The sequence below is a fragment of the Eleginops maclovinus genome, chromosome 7 (assembly GCF_036324505.1).
Source record: "Eleginops maclovinus isolate JMC-PN-2008 ecotype Puerto Natales chromosome 7, JC_Emac_rtc_rv5, whole genome shotgun sequence".
NCBI lineage: Eukaryota > Metazoa > Chordata > Actinopteri > Perciformes > Eleginopidae > Eleginops > Eleginops maclovinus.
The window spans coordinates 24,399,412-24,423,341 of NC_086355.1; the positions used below are offsets into that span (position 1 = coordinate 24,399,412).

At 39.3% G+C, this 23,930-nt stretch overlaps 1 protein-coding gene and 1 non-coding gene across 3 annotated transcripts; both read left to right on the forward strand.

Moving 5' to 3' along the window:
• Window positions 1-1,982: 1,982 nt before the first annotated feature.
• Window positions 1,983-20,907, forward strand: LOC134867034 (actin-related protein 3-like). 2 transcript variants are annotated; one of them, XM_063887304.1, is made up of 13 exons: window positions 1,983-2,229; window positions 6,484-6,539; window positions 7,199-7,323; window positions 9,190-9,300; window positions 9,548-9,643; window positions 10,082-10,189; window positions 12,329-12,472; window positions 15,350-15,523; window positions 15,946-16,038; window positions 17,167-17,292; window positions 18,515-18,598; window positions 19,903-20,004; window positions 20,719-20,907. In XM_063887304.1, the coding sequence occupies exons 1-12, from the start codon at window positions 2,186-2,188 to the stop codon at window positions 19,996-19,998; spliced, it is 1,257 nt and encodes a 418-aa protein (XP_063743374.1). In that variant the 5' UTR covers window positions 1,983-2,185; the 3' UTR covers window positions 19,999-20,004; window positions 20,719-20,907. The 2 variants fall into 2 exon arrangements, with proteins under 2 accessions (XP_063743374.1, XP_063743373.1); XM_063887303.1 differs by having other exon boundaries at window positions 19,903-20,907.
• A 2,622-nt stretch (window positions 20,908-23,529) lies between these two features.
• Window positions 23,530-23,603, forward strand: trnat-ugu (transfer RNA threonine (anticodon UGU)). The gene has a single exon. It is a non-coding gene; the product is annotated as a tRNA-Thr (tRNA).
• Window positions 23,604-23,930: the final 327 nt, after the last annotated feature.

Genomic DNA, 23,930 nt, shown 5'->3' on the forward strand with positions numbered 1-23,930 from the left:
TGGATGCTGTGTGTAGGACTGTTTATTGTTTTTGAAAGTGGTGATTTTAAATGATAATATTTCCTCTGTCATCTTAAATGAATTCAAGGGGAACATAGTATGTCTGCTCAGCATCATTTTATAACATGTTAGTCTAAATGAATGAGGACGTTGGGGTTTTAGGCTGAGAGATGAAGGCAGGAGGGGTTAAGAAATTCTGGGTACGGGCCAATGTATAGCTCTGTTGGTAGATCTAACGGCCCATGTCTCAGGTGTGGCTCCTCATGTGGTGGACCCAGGTTTGAATCCGGCCCCGGACCATGTGCCACGTGTCATCCCCTCTGTCTTCCCCTTTCATAGCTGTCACTCAAAAGAAAAAATAGGGAGTGCAGCCCCAACATCAGTCCCCATGTCAGTCAATAACCTCATGCTCATTCTACCCAATCAGATCTTCTTCATCCATATACATGTAAAAACAGGATCTTCATCTTATTGAGTTGATTATTTCTGCACTTAGCTAGCGTTCTATATCCAAACAATTCCACAAATGGAAGTAAGATAAGATATTCTTTTATTGATCCCAGTTGGGAAATGATTAGTCACAGCAGCATTTAGACAAACATTGCACATGATAAAAAATAAAATAAACATAATCAGCAAATTTATGTATAAACTGTAAACAGTCAAATAAAAACGAGACAATACCACACATGTACATATTAAAAGTGAAATATGTATAGTATCTACAATGTTCATATACAGACTTTAAGTCATTATACTTTGATATGCCAACCAACAACTGACACAATGTAAACCAATAACATTAAAAGTTAGCAAAATATACTATACGCATTATAAATTAACAAGTAAATTACAATTTAGAATAGATTTGAATGAACAAGGTACAGTTTCGGAACAATACAAATAAGTGAAGGGTTATTGAAAATGAAATCTGGGTAAGAAAGGAGCAACTCAAGAACACCATGCAGCGGGGAGTTCTCTGCAGTCACAGCTCTGCTGTTGTACAGGTTTATGCAGTTGGCAAGTGCTCATACACGTCACAGTGGTACAAACACTATGTTTTCGTAGTACGGTTAAAAGTGAGGATAGACTATAAAGCGTACACTGTTCATGTCATTTTACGTTGCCTCAGCCAATTTATATTTCTTTATACAAACTTGAGCAGCTGGTTTTGCTTGGTTCATATGTCCACTCCCACAGTACCTCCACTCTTTACTCTCACTTCCCGCAGTAGAAACATAGTGCTATTTAACCCAGTGTGATTTATAGATCTTTGTTTTGACTGACTTCTGTAATTTATGATATCCCCTGACACATGTCCATACCTTTCTTCTTAAATCACGGATTTTCCTTCTCCCTTTCCAAGTGGAACGGGTATTGTTATTTATTTTTGCACTGCATCTTTTGCCAATTTATCAGATCAAGTTTAATGTTTTGCTTCTATACTTTTGCTTCACCCAGGATGGAGTTAAACTTTACTCGAGATTACTGCCACCAACTGATCTGGAGTATAGCCATTTGATATAGCGTATTTTGTTTATAATAATTGGGTTCTGAAGTAGTACTCTAAACTAAAGAGTATAATATATTATATCATATAATAATAATAATAATAATAATAATAATAATAATAATAATAATAATAATAATGTTTATCCAGCAGAAGTTATTGTTTAAATTGCTTTAATATAAATCATAAAATTATATGTTTTGTCTTTTTTGTTCAAATGTATGCCCGAAATGCAAATATAACATCTTCATTAATGCATCTTCATATTTATAAATATCAAATGTATTGTATGTCAGTATATTGGCCTAATTTAAGCACATAACAGCTCTGACAAAAACCTTTGAAGTGAGTTGGCTTATTCAGAAATGAAAACTAAACAAAGCGGGGTTGTATTAATACAGGGATATTATAATTCACCCATCACTTCATGCAGATGTAAACTGATCCCGCCTACTCTCTCGATGATTGACAGCTGCACAGACCTGCCTGCGTCGCTCTACCCGGCCTCCGCCATCTTGCCTCGCTCCCTGCCTGCCAGAGGCCGAGTGCGGAAGTTGAAACGGCACTGTGCGGGCTCGGGGTTCCGCCTGTGGACGGCTTTGCATATCTTCCAGCCGACACAGCCTGCTTTCCATCAACTTTAAACGTTCCCAAGCAGCAGAGACCAGGGGAGAGATGGCTTCACGGTTACCGGCGTGTGTTGTCGACTGCGGCACAGGGTAAGCTGTTCAAACCGAACCGCGAACAGAGGGCTCGGTGTCACTGAGAGGCTGAGTGAGACTGTCAGTGTCAGCAGCAGCAGCAGCAGCAGCAACTGGGTGTGTGTCTGTCTGTGGATATGCCGACAGCTAGCCAGCAAGCTAATATGCCAACGAACGGCTAACAATTACATGTTAATACTCTCTCCCGGTTGCATTTAAGACAAGCGCAGTCGGGTAATTGGCGTCCACTTTAACCGTGTATTTTTCATGTCCGTCTTCCTGTTGGTTAGCTAGTGTCATCATGAGCAGGGTTCCATCACTGTGGGTATGTTTTTCTTCCCTGGAAGAGCCCAGTGTAACGTTATGCTAAATCACTGTTCTTTCATTCATTTTGAACAGGGATAACTTTATGGCCAGAATAGTCTAACGTTGAATTTTATTTTGCCAGATTTCCAACAATCATCATGTCCCGTAAAGATATCCGTGACTTTAGCTCTTTCAGAAAGCTTTTGGCTCTAGTCTGGATTTGAGCATGCGCAATACTACTTCCTATCCAGCCAACACTTCCTCATTCACGCTTTTTAGTCCATATATGGTCGTTTCTCGGCATCAGAGCATGCTTTTTTGATTACCTTCTCCAATTTCTATTATTTGCCCGGCTACCGATTATATTCTTTCATGAATTGTGTCAACTGTGGTTACGTTATAAGAATATGCTGAAGCAGCAGATGTTTTAAGGGCACTTTGAGCAATACGAGGCTATATGTTCTCTCAGCTGTCTGCAGTGTTTGTATTGATCGCTGTGCATACTTCCTTCCCTGTTTTTGGTAATAGGAGAGCGTCACCTCTGATTTTGAATCTTTAAACGCTGTTAGACATTTGAAAGAACTTCTTGAGTTGTATTTGTTTTGTTATGCATCCACACAACAGTCATTGTATACTTTTGAGCTATCCTCAGTTTGATGAAGAGAAATGCCTTTTAACCAATGCCGACATTTTTCCAACTAAAGTATGATCGGTATGCTCAGTTAGTTTTGGGGGATAAAAGTGGTTTGCATTGCCTGCATGTAGGGGCTTGAACTCTTTACTCCTCTCATTGCATACCTTTCACCCCCCACCCCCCCCTCCAGGCTGTTAACCAGACTGCTGCTTCTGATCTGCACTGGGACAGCAAAAAGTGCAGCTAGAAATTAGGTTGGCCTGCGCTAGTTTCTTCTCATCAAGCAGATGGCTTCTACATTCTGGCCAAGCCTTAGAATCATGACACTTAAGTTACACTATCAATGAAGAATGGGCAAATGTTATAAAGTGCTGCCAGAGTCCAACAGCTGTTTCTGAGTCAAGATGTCCAAACAGTGACAACTCCACTTCCTTTGACACATCAGTGTTTTAAGCAGCTCGGATGCTATTATTAGAATAGCTTACTTGACCATGCAACAAAAATCCCCACTCACATCCAGATGTAGGTAATGTGGGTTAGGTTTTCTAGGTTGAGATTTGTGTAGCGCTGCTATTAGCAAATATTTTCATTGTCCATTGTGTTCTCGCTTAAGCGATATAAAATAGTGAAAGGTATTGGTCAGTGTTTTCCAAAGGCCAATATGACACCCTGAATCTCTATCTATAGTCAGTGTCGTGTCATAGAGAAGTGAGGAAGCTAGAAAATATTCAGAGTATTAAGACCTTTTGTTCTTCATTCAATGCCTCACACCGATTAATTGATTTTTAAAAAAGTTTGAAAATAACTTCACAGTTGATACCTAATCTTGGCACATAAAGACTTCTTTAGCAGAAACACATGTCAGGTGTTGCAGTTTAGTGCACTCAAACGGCTGGGTGGAGTAACTCTCCACCCAGCCGCATGCTCCTGCTGTCTTGTGCGTAACGTCCCCCTCAGACTGCTGTTCTGTAACTTGTCGAGGCAGGTAAAGGGAGACAAGCTGGGACTGCTCTTTGGTATGAAGGTGTTAACAGCGTAACTGCAAGACTCTGAAACCCTCAGCCCAACCATCAGCTGTTGTGCCTGTCTGTTTTTCTTCTACTTTATTACAAATAAGCTTTGCAATGACACATGAGGCTACAAAAACAAAAACATATTCATTGTTTTATAAGCTTTTTGTCAGTTAAATTAGAAAGTAGTTTCACTATTGCTCAACATTCTGCAGGTAAAAAATGAATAAGGTTTTTAATGATACATTTTAATTAAACCAATCCGTTATAAAACAAAACAATACATATTTCAAAGAAACCCGGACACCAAGCAGTAATGTTAAGTATTTAAAACGTGTTTTTCTAACTGTCATGCACTATTTTTATCACTGAACAGATGTCCTTGTTTTTTATTATTACTATTATTATTATTATTAATAATAATAATAGTAATAATAATAATAATAATAGTAATAAAAAAGCATGCATAAAAATAAATGTATCCCAAAATGAGATAAGATGATTAATGCCATGTTAAAGTGGACATTCATTACATCAATGAACAGAGTAGCAGTGACCCGACTCCTGCAGACACGCCTCTGTCAAACCCAGAGAACTTCAGGAGAGTTAGTCATAAGTGGGATAACTTCCCCATGCTACCAGGCAGTATGCATTTAGACCTTAGAAGTGAACAAATTGAAATAGATGGGCTTTTATTTTTAGTGATCTGCACATTTAGGACCCAGCAACTATTTCTTCCTGGTTTCTGAGGTATTTTTATCTATTGACGCTTCCCATTGAGTTCTTTCTCCTGGCTCTACCTTCAGAAAATCAACATTGGCAGCTCTGTTGGTTTTTCAGTGTGCCTAGCAGATAGCAGAATTGTCAGATTAGATAATATACCTTTTTCCACACACCACGCTGTGACGTGGACAATTGGGGAAGTGGTGGAGTAGTGTGACCTTATTTGACATAGGAAAGCAAGAAATGCATGAAGGTTGTGAGTGTCCAGAGAATGATCCAGCTCCGTTTAATTGTTTTTATTTAATCAAGAGACACTCAGTGGTAAAACAAATTGGAAAACCATCTTCTTGTCAGGTTAACTTTCTTTGCAATGCTCATATACACAAGCAACATGTTGAAGGATAAACGTTACACAGTTCTGTGTGTAGGACAATGAGACATAAGTGCTAATAGGCTGTATATAAATACAGCTTTCTGGTAAATGATGCGCAGAGCAGCTATCTGATTTTTGAGTCGGGGGTTAGTGAGATTCTTCTTTCAGAGTAAGACGGTGCTCCAGTTGAAATGAATGACTCGGAAATTCCAAATCCCGTAAAAATGAAATGGATTGAACCCATTCAATATTTATGCTTCCTTTCTATAGTTATTTTACACAAAAGTTTATTGTCTCCTCTGCATAAAACAGTCAAAATCACCGTTTCCTGTCCATTATGGTTTGGTTTCCAGGAAAAAAAGCCTTTGATGTGTGTCCAGGACACAAAATATAGCTTACATGCTTAATCAAAAACTTTGTTAAATATTACTCATGCAGATCTTACACACTGCACAGGACATTTGTTAATTGTTACAACTGGTATTAAACCCATTTAAGATTAGAATCGCAACACTCCCTTGTATTCTTGAGGGGCTGATGTTCTGCTTCTGTTTTTAAAAGAAACTTGAAATCAAAGAAGCACTATTATGACCAGGATGTGGCCTATTATGCCCACATTGTTTTGGCAGTCGTCAGCAGTGTCCTCTATCAGTCCCCTGGGCCATGTACGCAGGAAGTATGGTAGTCCTGTCTGGGCCTAACCCAGTCAGGTCTACATCTGGTTAGCATGTGCCCCACAAAACACTGTTTGTACCGAGCAGAGAAAGTCTCAGATGCTCAGGATGAAAGTGTCTCACTAACTGTTATTTGAACATGGGGATGGAAATGTGTCTAAATCATATTCGTTTTCTTGCATTGAAAAGAAGCGATGTAGAACTGTATTGCAGTCACAGCTAGTTAATGTTAAGGATGGTCAGTTTATGTACAATGATCCCCCCCCCCCCCCCGCAGGATAAATATGAATAGTGTTCAGTTTTCCAATACTACATGAATGGCTCTTTTAATGGCCTCCCATTAGCAAACTCCAGAGCTACTGCCACTTTTGGCCCCTGACCAGCCCGCCAGAGGACAGTGATGGCATTGATCAAAACGATAGCATAGCAGATGGAAGGCTAAAACAATCTTTACCCAAGTCAACTTTCCTGCATACAAATGTATGCAGGAAAGTTGAGCAGGTGGGAGTTTTTCTATCCTCTATAATAAAATGTGATGTTTCTCTCTTGCAGTTACACCAAACTGGGTTATGCAGGAAACACAGAGCCGCAGTTCATCGTTCCATCATGTGAGTATTTCAATATATTCCCCCTCACACCAAGCAGTGACACTACAATAACCATGATGCATCTTTAAAGAGAAAGACATTATTCAAAAAGAAACTCTTGACACAAGTGAATTAGGTCACCTTCAAGTCCAATATTAAACCTGGATTTTAAATTGTTTCTGATTTTTTGTTGTCTTGTAATGTACAATACATACCTCCACATACTTCTGAAAGTATAACAACAATAATAATGGCATTACAACTACATTTAAAATGGGCTGTAGCACATATGAACTAGATCAAAATAAAACATGACATGGTTATTGATTCCCAGTGTCCCTGCTTGACCTTTATGTTGTTAGTAGATCTAAAAAAAACCAAACAATTCTTTTGACATGTCAAGATCATGTTGGATCAAGTCAAATGTGCATTTCCCTCATCATCACATTGCATTATATTTTAAAGACTTTGTTATTGTTGAAAACAACCTCTATTTAACCACTCTTTGGTTAGTAATACTTTAGATCCATCTCTTAACCTAGGTCCTTAATACAAATATTTGTTTGAATATGCAATTATAAACTGCTTAAGATCGTTATTGATCAATAAAATGAACACACAGTTGTAAGAGAGCTTATCCTCTCTGCTGCTCTATACTGAGTTCTCTATTTTCCTGTCAGGTATTGCCATCAAAGAGTCGGCCAAGGTTGGAGACCAGGCCCAGCGGAGGATGATGAAGGGGGTGGATGACTTGGATTTCTACATTGGAGATGAAGCAGTAGACAAGCCCTCATACTCCACTAAGGTACGTCACCCCGACAGCTCAGCACGCCCACAGAAGGGAATGGCAAAGCAAATGTTTGATTTGCTTTTTTTTAAGACAACCGTTATATCCATCATAGCTGTTATGCATTTAGTGAGTCGTCCACAAGAAGCAGATTAGGGGAGAGACTTGCACTAGTCAAATAAGGTTTTCAATCTCGTATACATTTAATGTGTATTGACCAATAACTATCTGTATTTCTGCAACACTCTGGTGTATTAAAGGATGTGGATTTGAATATATGGGTGAATTGAAATGTAGGAACTACTGGGTACTGCATATAACGCTATATGGAATAGCATAGAGATAAGATGAAGATAAGACTTTATCCAACATAACTTTAAATCCAGTATATGTTCTATAGCGATGCATTATTCCTGGTTGTCTGGGACTCCAGGCATGTAATAAAAGATAAAAGGTTCAGCAGCAGCACACTCAGGCAGTGGGTCCCTCACAGCAGACACGAGTAGTGATGGCACAGGGGCCGCTATTAGCATCAACAATGGCTCTGTTCCCTTTAGCTGTCCCAGTTATCCAGAACTGTGTCCCACTTCTGTACAACAAACCACCACACATTATTCTTGTCACATAGAAAAGCATACACATGTCTACAATGTAAGATACAAAGGAATAGAGGGGGCTTAGCACATCTTGTGAAACTTCTCACTGTAAAATGAAGCAGGTAATGTAAATGTACCTGCTATCTCAGCAATCAGCTTGTTTTTGTTTATTACAGTCAGGTGTGTCAGAGAGATGATATAGAGAAAGATGCTTTCAATCAGGCTGACATTATTTTCTGGAACAACGTTTTGCTGTCCTCTGTGACTTGAAGTTGGCAGTGGCATTCTGAAGTTGCAATTTCATTGACTTCCAATTGCACGGTTATTTATATACCAGTTATAAACGTGACATTTATCAAATAACCTGATCATGTTAATAGTACACATATGATAATATTGTGTAAATCATTATGTCAATAGTCATATACAAATATGTGAATACATACACACACGTAAGTAAATGTACCGATATATATGTGTAAATATATATACTGAAGCAATACGTTTTAATCTGCATCACATGACTACCAATCTCATCCTTACCTCCTTAAATTTCAATTATATATGTAATATTTTAGCATTCAATATGTTTTGTACAGCTCATCATATATGTGAGACTCCTTGTTTTCCTCTTAACTATACTTGCCATAAGTAATTATTATATACAAGCGATACGTAATGTAAACATCTGCCTCACAGTCACATACACAAAGTCCATAAACAAAAAACCTACTGCAGTTCAAACTCACTACAAGCTCAGTTGACGTCATACTTACTATAAAGTATGCTGGTATGCCTTTTGGAACAGAGCCAAAGTATTGTGCAGGAAGGCAACTGCTGACACTGATATAACAGCTGCATGACTTCATCAGATTACTGACATGCTGTGCATTTTAGACATTGTTGTTGGGGTTAATCTGCCATCTGGAAGAGACTGTCACACATGCTGATGGACCTGTTATATATATAAAAAGGGAAGAATTTTAGGGCTCATATGTATCTACCGGTACAACCTTTGTGCAGATATACAAGTATTAACACACATTTGTGGACTACAGTGCAGCTTTTTGGCTTCAGAGGTTTAAAGGTCAACAGTGCAGTGATCCCTCAAAACACAGGTTGAATCATGTAGACAGGAAGTTTAATCAAATCGGAAAAGTTAATGAGATGCAAAGCAGTGTGTTGTTAAAGCACCAACAAGTGCTGTTTTTGTGTCTTATGTTTGTGCTTTTTTGCTGCCGTTGCTTCTCAGTGCAGAGTTTTGATTTTTAAATCCTTATGCCAACAGTGGCCCATCCGTCATGGCATAGTGGAGGACTGGGACCTGATGGAGCGCTTCATGGAGCAGATCATCTTTAAGTACCTCAGGGCTGAGCCCGAGGACCACTACTTCCTGCTGGTAAGAGGCTTAAGAAAGTTCTACGTTTAAACAGATTCTAAGTCTAAGACATTTCAAAGTTAGTTAAGTTAAGCACGCATTGCTCCTCCAAGCAACAGTCACATGTATACTCTTTTTTTAGCTGATACATATTTCTTTCTTTCATTTTTTTAAATGAAACAATCCGGTCATCATAATTTTTAGTTTTCTTCTTCTCACAATGAGAGAAGTATTTAATCATCATGTAACTGTATGTCTGTGTCTGCAGACGGAGCCTCCTCTGAACACACCGGAGAACAGAGAGTACACAGCTGAGATCATGTTTGAGTCCTTCAACGTACCTGGGCTGTACATCGCTGTGCAGGTGAGAGATGTATAGCAGGGAAATGCATGTAGAACTTTTGGTTATTTCTGTCATATGATTTATAATTCTGATACTCGTACTGTTTCATTCAAAAGTCAGTTTAATTTGTACGATCCCTGATAATGGCCCGTTTGTTTTATGGTTGGTGTTTTTTGATTTTGTTTTGTGTCTTCACTCTATCTACCACAATGGGTACAATATGATTGTTTTAATGTTGTTCTATGACGTGTCAGAATTTTCAACAGTATCATCTTCAAATTCAAATATTCAGGATTGAGTATTTTCCAACATTAAAATAGTTGCGTACACAAAAATGTTTCACAGTGTGAATATTCACATTCTGGTGTAGAAATACCCAGAATGTGTTACAGAATATTCGTGGCATGTTTACATGTGAGTATACAGCCAGGATATTAAGTGTGTGTGTGTGTGTGTCAGGCTGTGCTGGCTCTGGCAGCCTCCTGGACGTCCAGACAGGTGGGAGAGAGGACGCTGACAGGCACCGTCATCGACAGCGGGGACGGAGTCACCCACGTCATCCCTGTGGTGGGTTTACACATCCACAGACACACACTCTCCAAATCACACAGCTCCAGGGAATGCTCGCAAATAGTGTAGCTCTCAAAGATCAACGCTGATGAGCCTGGCTAGTTTAGGCTGTAAAGAAAAGGTAGAAGTTAACATTGACATTCACAATCAACATTTAAATGATGTTTTTATTTTTAAAGCCATTTATGGCGGCCAGATCCCCATTTAAATTTGGCTCGCCAAGAGGCTAAGCCAAGCTTTGTACTGTGAAGTGTTTGATAAAAATGTCCATTCAGTTTTGTTTGATTTGATCATGTTTAATATACTTGAGTAGAACAAAAACGTTCAACAGAAAATAAATTGGTTCTAGCTCACCCTCTGTCATTAAGCCCCAGCATGCAACAGGTGATCTATACAAACCACACCCATGTGACAATAGCCGGAAGTGCTCAAGGCTACTCAGGCTAAATAGCATTTTGGCTCCAACACCATTGTTTGTTCTAGGGCTGAACGATTTTAGAAAATAATCTAATTGCGATTTTTTTCCTCAATATTGCAATTGCGATTTAATATGCGATTATTTTTTCAAGGTCCTCTTCACATGTATTGTTCAACAAACACAAGCAATAAATCAATCGTGATTACAATCGTGAACCTCGTGAGGTAGCAACAGTAGCGAGGCACGTTCTGCACAATACCTGACGTTGCGCAGCATCTTCCTTTTTAAAGCCAAAATAATTCCACACAACTGACGTGCCGCCCCTCTTTGGTACCAAACTTCCAGCCGTGCCCTCTTCTGACGAGCCTGAGGCCATTGTGCAACAGGTTCAAGCGCAGCGTTGACTTCTTTCCCTGCCTGCTCGGCTTCGCTCGGCTCTGCTCGGCTCGCTCGCAAGTCACGTGACCAGTCAAATCGCAGCCTTTGCGGTTGGAAAATCTCGTTTTGTCATATCGAGATATTATCGCAAATGCAATTAATCGTTCAGCCCTAGTTTGTTCACAGTTTCAGATAAAGATTAGGCTGCTCTCATATGATTAGCATCATACTCAACAGTCATTGTCAAAGATAATATATCAACTATTATCAAAATTCACAACGTGTTTGTATCCAAACAAATATGGTGCTCTAATGCATATTTGTTGGCATTTAGTTTTTCAAAAACAACATTTCCCCTGCAGTTCAACAGCACACAAAGTATAACAACTATACAAGTTTGCTTTTATAGTACTCAAGTTGTCTTGAAGTTGTTTACAGTGGTATGCTTTTCACTACAAGAACCACAATAACAACAACATCTATTCAAGCTCTAACAGAATCATTTGAAAGTACTTCATTAAGGCGCGGTTATTATTTCATGCCTTATTGAATTGGCCTGCTGTCTACATGTATTTATGTTGACAAAATGAGTTCTTTTCAGAAAAGAAGACTGACTTTATTTTGATGAATATGTTTATTTAATAAAATAGTGGTTTTGTTCAAGGATTTAATGTTAGGGTAATGGCATGAAATATGAACACAGAATGTTCAAACTTCATTTGAAAACCACTGTCAAATGTAAAGAAAAAAAATGCCCGATGACGAGAAAGACTTCCAAATAAAAAAAGTATATTGTTAGAGCAATTTAGGTTAAAAATGTATATCTATATTAAAAAACAAGACAGTGACTAGGTATAACCATTTTAGAGATCCATTTCTTTCTTTACTGATTTAATTTTTGATCGTCAAGGTCATTTATGTTTAGATTTGTATAGAACAGCAGTATCATTGGATTTTGTGTTAATTCCCTCCATGTTTAAACGACTCACAGTTAACCTTAACTAGGTTAAGTTTTATTTGAAAGGTTTTAAGACTGTTCCACCTGTGTGTGTACTTGCTCAGTAACAGGATCGTTTTGATGTCTGAAAGTAGGCCACAGTGTTTCAGAGGCCGGCAGGAATTACTCAGCTTTAGGAAATGTGCTTGCAGAAAACATTTGGAGGCTGAGTGACTGAGTCAGCATGTGTGTAGCCACTGCTGAGCAGAAGCAGCCAAACTCCACAGTATGGGGATATATAAAAGGCCTCGCAGTGACCAGACCTGGTTGTGGAGTATCAAACTATAACAGCTGTATGACACGAAATGAGCTCTTTCTAATCCTCTTCCTGTCTGTGTCTCAGGCTGAAGGCTACGTCATTGGCAGCTGTATAAAGCACATTCCCATCGCAGGACGAGACATCACCTACTTCACCCAGCAGCTCCTGAGGGAGAGGGAGGTTGGCATCCCCCCGGAGCAGTCGCTGGAGACAGCCAAGGCTGTCAAGGTAAATGTTCACTACACTTCCTCTCAGCCTCTTCCTCTGCTGAGGAGCTGGCTGCAGCCACATTAGGAATTCCATGCGTCAGCAATGGGATACAACGCATTGCCCTCTGGGGTCACAACAGTTCAGTAAACTCCGACACAGACGATCTTGCTGGCCCCTCTGATGTGTGTATGTTTGAATATTCTGCTTACACTGTGGCCTGAAAGACCAATATCAAGGTGAACAGACTCCATGAGTAAAATACTGATATCCAGGGTTGGGAGATTTACTTGCATTCTATTGCAATTACTACAGAACATTTGACTACAGAAAATTCAGTGTAATACACACAGTTAAGCTCACACACACTATTTTATGAACACATACAGCTCTCGAAAAAATTAAGAGACCACTCCACAAGTTGAATCTTCATCTTCGTCTTCTTCACATGTTTCTTAAATCTTGATCTCTACATGTATGGCAGACATTCCAGTGTCTGTTGAATTCCAACACAGAGAAATGTTGTCAGTAGTTTGGAGAATACAATAATAAATAAATAAATCATTGAACTCAAAGACATACCTATAAATAATAAAACCAGAGAAACTGATGGTGCTGCACTGGCCTCTACATTTATTCCGGAGCTGTAGTTCACCTGCTGAATTAAAAACAGAACAAATGCACCTAAGAAATTGAAACCATAAAGCAGATTCAGGCAGTAGGCGTATAGATTCACTGTTAAAGTATCAGCCTACAGAGCAGAAGACAGAGGAGAGAGAACACCTGATCCTTCACTACACACACTATATGCTCTTTTTAGCTACAGTATATCTTTTTACTAACATTGTGATCCTGCTAGTTATCCCCAATTTTTACAAATGTTACAGTAATGTGATAACATCTGTTTTATGTCACGGTAAGGGAATACAGTTACCTTTTTTTGTATCCTGATTGCGTTATCCTGTTACATGTATAATTCGTTACATTGGCCACACCAGCAACATGGGTTAGAATAGGATATGATGAAATCAAAACTGAAGGTGGTTAAAATATTGTATATATATATATCTTTTTTACTTACATGCTTTCGGAGAATTGTTTTTTATGTATGTCATCCATAAATATGACACGTTATCTAGCTTATCTAGGGCTTGAAGTAGATGACATGAAGTAGATTTGAATTTTGGTTATATTTGTATGCATTCTTGCTGCTGGGCATAGAATAACACACGACCTATTGAATTGAAATTGATATATAAAGCCGGTCATAAAAAAAACACAAGTTATGGGTGTCAGATTTCAGCTTGATATTTGTTTGTGTGGAGTTTGAGGATAACAATGGATAATGCAGATAAAGTTCTGCTCAGGTCTATTTTATCTGTAGCCATCATTGTTGTGTTGCTTGAGAACAGCAGGGGGCAGCATCGCTCTGCCTGTCACCTGCAGCTGGTTTCCTTCAATCCCCCCTCTTTTGTTTGGCTTTGTTTGTGTACTTTTATATAATTAGCACAGTTCCCCAAACTGAGATTATGCAAAACTATAAACAATTGTATCCCCCATTCTTCACAGGTCACACTTATTTATAACTTTATGTAAATGCCATTTCTTCTGTTATTGTTGTTCCTGCTGTCAGTCAGCACATTTAGCGATTCATCTCAATTCCCCACAAATCACCAATGTTTATTAAATAGCTTGTTATCCAAGACTTTGTTCTCCATGTCAAAGACGATCCTTCATTACCCCGAGACAGACAAACAAAAAAATAATGTGAATTCAAATAATTAGCATTACCATCGAGGGGATGCACGTTGTGCATATTGCCAATCATGTCTGGAAATGTATTCCACTGCTGTATCACAATGTGGACCACGCTTACTGCAAATCTGGCCTGTGACTTCTCTGATTCCACTACACTGTCACGTTGCCCATTCATATTCACTATTACAAAATCAATTACACTCTTAACTTAAGTTTTCAATTTCAATATATTTTTTTTAACTTCCCAACTAGCAGTAGAATACATCAGCCAAGCAACAAAAGAAGCAGTCCCTCCTCTCACTGTCACTCTTGCATTACAACACAATGTATATAAACCCAGTCCATTCACCATGGTATTACCTGTTGGTACCACTTTTTATAAAGGGTTTATAATCAGGTTATTAATTAGGGTTTGAACACTTTATTAACCATTAATAACCATTTATAAACCAGCTCTAACATAGTTTTCATACATCAACACAGGCTCACTATTTGGCAAGATGACTAAGCCTTATATTGGCTACCTAGCTTTCTTCATCTTCTTCATCATCCAGCATCGTTGGTATCTGTTGTTCACTGAGTTGATTCTCCCCACCGGTCACAGCTGCCCTGTTTATCTCTTGTCTTATAAAAACTTATTAAGGGAAGAAAGTGTTCACAACCTAATTAATAAATGAATTACAAACTATTCGTAAACCTTTATAAGGGTAGTCTTATTGTAAAGTGGTACCACCTGTTGACATAGATAGAAGAGGACAGTTCTAACCCAAACAAACGTGTGTGCACAGCAGGAGGAAATAAAAAGGCTGTAATGCAACTATAGCTTCTGAATGGACCTTTACTTTGGAGAGAACAGAACTCCACCAAGTCGGTTTCAATAAATACAAAATAATGTCATTATTGCCAGATATTTGTATCCTTTCCAAAATAACTCATGCAACACTATTCCTTCAACCTTTATTAAAAAGAGCCCATTGTTTTGTTATGTTGCTGACAAGCAATAACGCAACTTGCAAACCAGTTAAATGACTTTGTCGAGGTAAATTTAGCCACATGTCCGCTGCAAATGTGATGCAGGGTGTTTTATTTTTGCCATGCTGAGGCGGATCATACACCTTTGCTCATTCTCTTTCCCACCAGGAGCGCTTCAGCTACGTGTGCCCAGATCTAGTCAAAGAGTTCAACAAGTATGACACAGATGGCTCCAAGTGGATCAAGCAGTACACCGGCATCAACTCCGTCAGCAAGAAAGAGTTCATGATCGATGTGGGCTACGAGCGCTTCCTGGGGCCCGAGATCTTCTTCCACCCAGAGGTTAGTGCTGTGTGAATCCAAGCAGGAAACACACAACATTTATAATGTCCCCACCTTTACTTAGCTTATCAACCTCTGTGTGTGTGCGTGCGTGCGTGCGTGTGGCGCACTTGGACATACATAAGGGCATCACTGCAACACAGCTGTGTACTGTTGGCTAGGCCTATTGAATGGACTTTAACTTGACCTCCTAAACAGATAATTACTGGCCAACAAATGTAACAAAATAAAAGAAAGAGCTTGTACAAAATAATGCAGTTTCCATGTCCTTTAGCATTCCAATGTCCATTACCAACATTACTGTGCATCCCAGATGTGCTTTTACAGCAGCTGCTCATAAGAACTGAGGGCCTCACACACGGCACTGGATCATTAAACTCCCTGCACAGCCTCACATGTTCTCTGCTCTCCTCTGATCCCAGTTTGCCAACCCTGACTTCACCCAGCCTATCTCTGAAGTTGTGGACGAGGTCATTCAGAACTGCCCCATAGACGTCAGGCGTCCTCTCTATAAGGTAAGCTCACAGTCACCATGGTAACAGGTTTGTCACAAATCACTGTGAACAACTGCTGTTGTGACCTGCTCTGTCAACACCTGAAATAATGAGACCTTTAGTGTGGCCCGTTCTGCACAGCCCTCCAAATGTTTACACAAGCTGCCTCATTCAGTTTCCATAACAATATTGCACATGTTTTATTATACTTAGTACTTGGCCATACTATACTCCACGTAGTTCTTTTGTATATCCAGATTAAATATTATAGGTACACCAAGCCAAATTCCTCATATGTGTGAACCCACTTGGCAATAAACCTGATTCTGAGTCTTACCTAACATTCAGGCCTGACAGCTGACAAACAGGGACAACTTTCATGTTTCTCTGTTCATATCCAGGCAGTTTAGAACATCCAACAGCTTTCCTGCATTATTTGTAGCAGCGTTTTTACATAGTTCAGAGTTCCTACAAAGTCTTTGGAAAATGCTTAAATTTAAGGTCAGGAATAGGTACACAATCAGTTCTTTTCATATACACAATCACTCATATTAACCATTAATAAATAAATAAATAAAATCAAAGATGATATTAACACCTTTTAAAATAGAAAGTAAAATCTGCATTGACTGCTAGGTATAAAATCATTCTAAAGGAATTCTGTTAGCTTTATTTCAACCTCTATTTATTGGATCATTTATTTCATTATTTACGATAAAGGTTCTGAAATGTTGATTATTGCACATTATAAGTACCTGAAAAGTGCTTGAATGTTACTTGAATGTTAAGAGTCTGCACCATCATTTTTGCTTGTATTAAAATTCATATGTCTAAAGTGATAAATTGCCTTTTCTGGTAGTGAGTAGGTGTGGAGCTTGGTCTCCTACTATTTTGTGACGATACCCCAGCTTGCTGTAGTTAATTTAACGGCCGAGTAGAGACTGAAATCTAAAAAGGAGTGAGTGTGATTGATGCGTTTCTGTGTTCATCAAGTAATATCTCCCCTCACTGAGTTGTGGCCATTCCACCCCCCACACACACAGCAGAGGGTGTTGTCTCAGACGGGTTGGCCAGCAGCCAGCTGCAGGTCCACCGGTTAAGTGCTTCTCATCCTGCAGCTGTGTAATCCCCATCCCTTTCCTCCCGCAGAACGTGGTTCTGTCAGGAGGCTCCACCATGTTCAGGGACTTCGGCCGGCGTCTGCAGAGAGACCTGAAGCGGTCGGTGGACGCCCGGCTGAAGATGAGTGAGGAACTGAGTGGAGGCAAGCTCAAGGTGAGAGAACGCTTTAATTCATACGCAGCAGATCGATACTGCTCGACAAAACACAATTACTGTGAGGAGGGAAACTGAGGGAAAGTGTCTTTAAAGTTTATGTCCTTTCCTACGACAATTATTGTTGCCACAGATGTGTATTGAATTTAGATTAGTTGATTTCAATTGCAAATGTTTTACCAGGGAGTGTTAAGATGGAATGCACTTGAAGTGTTTCACCCTCAGGGCAGAAGTATAGCTGCTCCCTCTGCCTTCTCCTCACTCTGTCAAACTGTGAAGGCAGCCGCTGTGATTCATCTTGGTGAGATGTTTAATGTCCTCCAGCCCGAGGCTGCGCTGACTTGCATCTGTAACTCCTCCTCGGGCATAGAGGAAGCCAACGGAGTCAATCTGAGTCCACCAAACAAGTAGAAAACCTGCCGAATTTCACTGGTCATTTCAGGGGGTGTGATCTGAAACACAGAATGACTTCTGGATGAAATCACATTTGGGCATATATATACATTTAACCTTTGCCTAATACTAACTATTACCGAAGAGAGCTTGAAAGCATTAACATGTAACTCCCTGGCACCTGACCCCATTAACATGAGCTTTTAGCTCCAAGACCCCAGGATCAGTGCTGGCTTTGAAACACGTTGTGGGCCCAAAAACACTTTTCCCGTAGACTTAACGAGAAAGAGCGCAGGAAATCAGAGAATAGTTTTGTTGTGGAATCTCCACTCCTCAGGTTAAACACTCAACTAGACCCATTTCTAACCATTAGCCTCAGAAGTAAAAAAAAAAAATCTCGTCTGTGTTTTATTTGTTTACCTTAAATATCCTGCAAGCACGTTTAGTTCTATTGTTTGTTATTGATGGTGATGAATGCAGATCCCACTGTTCAGATTGCATTAAGTAAACTCTTTTTACTTTTCTCAGATCTTATACACATGGTGTGATCTTCGAACAATATGCTGTATAATATGCTCTAATAAAACAGGCTGTATCTCTTTGCCTGCAGGTTCTCTGTATCATGACAGTTACCATATCCCCAGCACACAGAAGTGAAACAGGGAAACTGTGACTCCTGTAAAGCACATACTTTAATAATATCTGTAAAACATGGACAGTCTTTATGATTCAAAATGGCATGTCTTTAAAATGCCTTTACATGAATCCACTGTCCTGTCATCCTGTATCTGTAGCGTGACTGATGCCTAACTCTTCTCTCTGTCCACAGCCCAAACCAATCGATGTCCAAGTCATCACTCACCATATGCAGAGATATGCAGTGTGGTTTGGTGGATCAATGTTAGCATCAACTGTAAGTATTTCAATTTCAAACATGCTCCCGTTACATCACATCCGCTCTCAGACTCTCCATGGCTCTCATCTGCTGGGACATGGAAGGGCATGCACTTCTTTTGTTCAGTCTTCATTCCCTCCCCCCCCAATGGGTTATTTATTTGCGTGAGTGAAGCTGATCATTTTAGCAGCAGGAAATATGACCGAGCAAAGGCTTCTGACAGTTGATTCACAAAAGGCTAATTGATGTTAGAATTGAACAGAACTGTTCCCTGATAACAATAATTGCTCTTTTTAGGAGCTCTCAGGTTTCTCAGTCAGGAGGCTTTATGCCCTATATTAACAGCTCCCAAAACCAAAGTCTTCATTTACAGTTCAGTTTGATTTATAGATAAGTCCCAAAATATTGGCAGTAAACCATTCATTACATTTCCATACAGATGGACTTTGCAGCTCTGTATCCCTGCGTGTTACAACACAGTTGCTTTATTATTTATATCACCATTATTGTTTTTCTAATCAACCATCATCTCAAAGGTATTGTGAGATTGTATTGTTAGCTGTATTCAGAAATCCTCCTTTAGCGTTCAGGCCTCTGTGTGGGCGGACACAATGTGTATGATTGGCCGCCGCTGTGCGTTGCCTGGTTACCACACATTGTGTTCTAACAAAAGTTGAGCCCTGTTTAACTTTGAATGCTGTTCCAGGGTTGCTCTCTAACTGAAATGAACAGATCTGTTCTCCTCCTCATCATGCTAATGCCAGCTGTATGAAAGCAATAGATTGATGGAAGGCTATATGTAGAGATATCTCTCTTCTCTGGCTGATGTCGGGGGCTGTCATAAAACAAAGAAAAGAAAATAGACTTGGGAAGTGGAAGTTATTTGAATGAGAAATGAATTTAAAGTTCCAATCGTTATAATTAAGGTGCCTGACCTTTAGCATACCTTAACTTTAAATTCAGTCCGGTGTTTTTATGTTAAGTTAAGCAATTTTCCATCTTATCTGTACCTTTTTTTCCGCCAAGAGAGCAACATATACTTACAGAGCCAACCTGTATGCTTCTGTAGAAAAAAACAAGATTTAAATGTAACACTAACATTTGCTTTCCAAAAACATCTGCCATCCGATATATATCTGCTGAGAAGATCCTGCAGGGCAAAGACACTTTTCCCTCAGCAGCATTTTGTTTTTAATAAATAAAATAACCTCCAGGCCTAAGCAAAGTAAAACAACAACACCTGCAGAAAATACATATGCAGATCATGCAGCTTTTTAAATGATGTTCCCTCTGTGCTCACCTTGCTCTTCCCATCTCCACAGCCTGAGTTCTACCAGGTGTGCCACACCAAGAAGGACTACGAAGAGATCGGGCCGAGCATCTGCCGCCACAACCCCGTGTTCGGAGTCATGTCTTAACTCTGGGTGAGCTGGGGGGGAGTTAGGCGGTGCAAGGACAGGCTCAGGAGGTGCTTTTGATTACTTGTTCAGCTCTGGATGTGTGGGACGAGAATGCAGAATATTAAAAAAAAAAAAGAGAGACCAGACCAAACACAGACCGGCTGGAAATGTATTGTGAATGTTCCTATTTTCTTTCTTTCCGTTTGTTTTTTCTTGTCAAAATGAGGGAAAATGGTTGGTAAAGCCAAAAGCATTTTGGATCTGTTGCGCAACATGCAGTGAGGGATGATGATAAAGTTTATGATAAAGATGGCCTCAGTCTTTCCGTCAGTCCTTGCATGTTGACAAAAATATTGAAAGTAATTTCCTGACAGCAGAACACATTATTTATGTTTATCAAACATGAGTCCAGGCAAGATCCCACGACTCTTGAGACCATTGACAAGTTTAGAACATATTATTGTCTGCTTTTATTTTCTGCACATGTCTGTGTATCATGGCAAGAGCTTGTTTATATTTCATACAAACGTTTTTTATATGTAAAACTTGGGAAATCAGGGGTAAAAAATGAATTGATATCATTATCATCGAAAGACTGTTTTAACCCACGATGCAGCTTTGACACGCAGTATTTTCTTGAGTTTGAGTAGGTGTCTATTATTCTCCACGTCTCATTGCTGTCTCCCCTTTAATTCCTCATACAGTACTTTTAATTCCTATCTGCTTTCACTATGTCAGGATTCCACCTCTGTGATGCAGTGAAAGAGAAGAGAAGAGCTATAAAGATGAAAACAAATAAGAACGACTGTCAGACCAGTATTGTTAGACTAGAAGTTTTTTATAATGAAATGCCAAATTATTAAAAGAATGGGATTTGTGTATTTAATGCCTTGCAACATTCCAATAAAGGCTTAAATTTGTTTCTAAGTGCCAGAGTCTTTGTCTTTCCTTCTTCTCTTCTTTTATCAGGGATGCATTCTGTGATAAATCTCACATGTGTTATCACTCCGTTGTGAATCTTTACAATCTATACAAGTGACTGAACAGTCAAAAAGGAGGCATTGCTTTGAATTGAAAACATTTCTTCTCAGTCTTGGGAATTTACAAGCAGAAAATATAGTTTTTTTACTTCAGATTCCTGCAAACCAGTCCTCAAACTTGGGACTGGAACCATGTTTTAATATTTGCAGCACTGAAACATTTAGCCAATGGTATTGTCTCGAAACATTCCCTAAGGCAAGGATTAACAAGAATCATTGTAGGGGAAAATCCTCCTCATTCCCTTGCATCGCTGAATTTCTATCCACCGGGCAGGAGAGCCCTGTTGCAGAGGAGTGGAAGAAGGCCGAGTGCTTCAAGAGAATAAGCTGCCACTACAGCTGTCTGCACAGGAGATGGTGAGGACGATGAGGTAAAGAGTCCTGTGGGAGACTTTGACCATCGCTGCGTCCTTTCTGCCAGAGCTGTGGCTCAGAGAGGTGAGACTGATGGGAGGAGAGTCTCTCAACAGCAGCCATAGTAAATGAGTTAATGATGTGAAAGGTATTGAAACGTCAACAACGTTCATTACAAGCTGAAACAGTATAAGTGATTTAAGGCCACCTGGATACCACTGACAAGGGTCTGACATCCAATAAACTGGCAGTGAATGTTTTCAAAGGGCACACATTTTAGATTTGCTTTCGAACCTCATGCTTGGTGTTGTATTGGTTATAGTGTACAGTTCTCAGAGTGAAAAACGTAAGGGGCTGTATCAACAGGAGCCAGGAAGCTGCTATTGCGTCAGCACCTGTTCGTTTTTTTTCTAACGTAAGGATGCATGTGAAGTGTTTTCTAAAGGCCTTGCTTGCTCTCCACTAGCTGGTACCTTGCACAATAAAAAATAAGCTGCTATCATTTTGATGAGTCAGTACTCAGAAAAAGGCTTTTCTTACGATACTAACCAGGTTGAGATGAAACAGAAGTTGATGTTCTGCTAAGAGTGGCCCACACTTCTAATCAAAGTGCCAATGTTAGTAATGTAAGGTGCTCAACATTTTAATAATTCATGTATCAGTATTTATATTTTTGAAAAAAGTGTCACTTTGAGTGACAGAATCCACAGCTCTAATCGCAGTTTTACCCTCTTTTAGTTGGTTTTAAAGTCCCTAAATTAATTGCTTGGTTCATTCTTTCAGCCCTTAAGAACTTGAAGGGTTATTGATGCTGCTTTTAATAGAGAACTGTCTAAAAAAACTCAATGTACACAGCCTGCCAAGCACCAAAGGACACACACAGTTAGCATTTAGCTGCTAAAGACACACCACAGGAGTGTAAACAAAACTGAAACAGACAGAGTAAATACTAGGAAGATTTTCATTGCCATAACTACACTGTCGCTACTGTGAACATGACAATACAAATCCTTGAACCTTCATCATCAAACTGCCACAGAAACTACAAAACTAAAAGTGAATGCTAATACTACTTTCTGTTGTTACCTTTTGGCTAACATTGCTTAACTTTAAAAGACCATTATACAGTCTGAATTGGACTTCTGTTAAGTGGCCAAAATAACTGATTGGTCGTGTACAAAAAGTCATTACGACCTCCTGAATAAGACAGAAGCTTGCTTTAATAGAGTGAGTAACAAGTACACATCTATGATTTACTGTCAGAGCACAGAGGGGTTAACAATTACAGAGAGAGCTAGCAAAAGTGATGCTGTCTTGGTAGGAACAAATCTGTCCCTGGAGGTTTTGGATGCTGTTACTATCAAATAGAAATGTGGAAAATGAATAGATGTATTATGAAGCAACCCAAATATTTTTTAGAATATGTGAAATCACAGTTGTTAGAACACCTTGAAAACAAAGGAGTCAGGTTCAATCTGAAGTGGTTAAAGGTGATGATGCCAACAGAGTGTGACATATTAAAGAAGATAAATGTAGATGCAGAGTAATATTTCAGCGTATTAAACATGACATAGTGGTTATGATTGCAGGGAGCAGCACAATGGTGCAGTGCTTAGAACTGTCGCCTCCCAGCAAAAAGCTCTGCCACCAGGAGCTACACTGGAGAGCAATGACCCATGAAGAATCCAGCACCTACCCACCAATCTGTGAAACCCTCCATTGGACCAAAATTGCTGATAAAATGAAAGAAATTAGTGCGTTGTGCATTTGTGATGATACAGCATCAGTCAATGGAACACTTCCTCCCCTTTCAGAAGCTCTTGGATCTTCAGTATTGAAAGATGTCTCACTGTCTTTTGTTCAAACCTAGCAGTGCTTTGTCAGATCAGTTCCTACATTACACGCTTACCTGTCTGTATTACTGTAATCAATGCTTCATACAGTTGGTTTAACGGTGCCTCCTCAGAAACTACATACATTGTTTTAATTTTCAAATTAAACTACAATTTCAGTTTGTTTTTGTCAATCCAAATCAAAATTATGAAGAGACTAAATAAAAAAGATGAATGAGGCATCCTTCTTAGTTTTAAGCAGCACACTTCAGAACCAGTGTTGATAGCATTCATCCTAAGGATTAAGAGCAAAAGCTATAGAAGGTGCTGTGGCTTAGCTGGTCAAAGCCCCTATCTTGTAAACAGGAGATCCTGGGTTCAAATCCCAGCAGCGCCTCTACCAGTTCATCTTCTACATCAGGGGTGTCCACACTTTTCTCACTGAGGGCCACATACACATACTAGTTAAGTTATAAGTTAGCTAAATCAATCAAACGTATGTAAATTATTGTTGATTCTTGAATATGCTTTACAGCTCACATCACAGCTCTCCGTAGGGTTTCATTTATTTAGTTAGCTCATTCCTTAAAACAGAAGCCTCAGATTAATTATAATACGGGTAAATATGAAGAGTATATTTCAAGCTTGTTATGTAAATAAGTCATTGGTCTTTTTCAAGGTTTCAAGGTTTTTCTCATCAAATTAGGTTTAGAAAAGGTTTTCA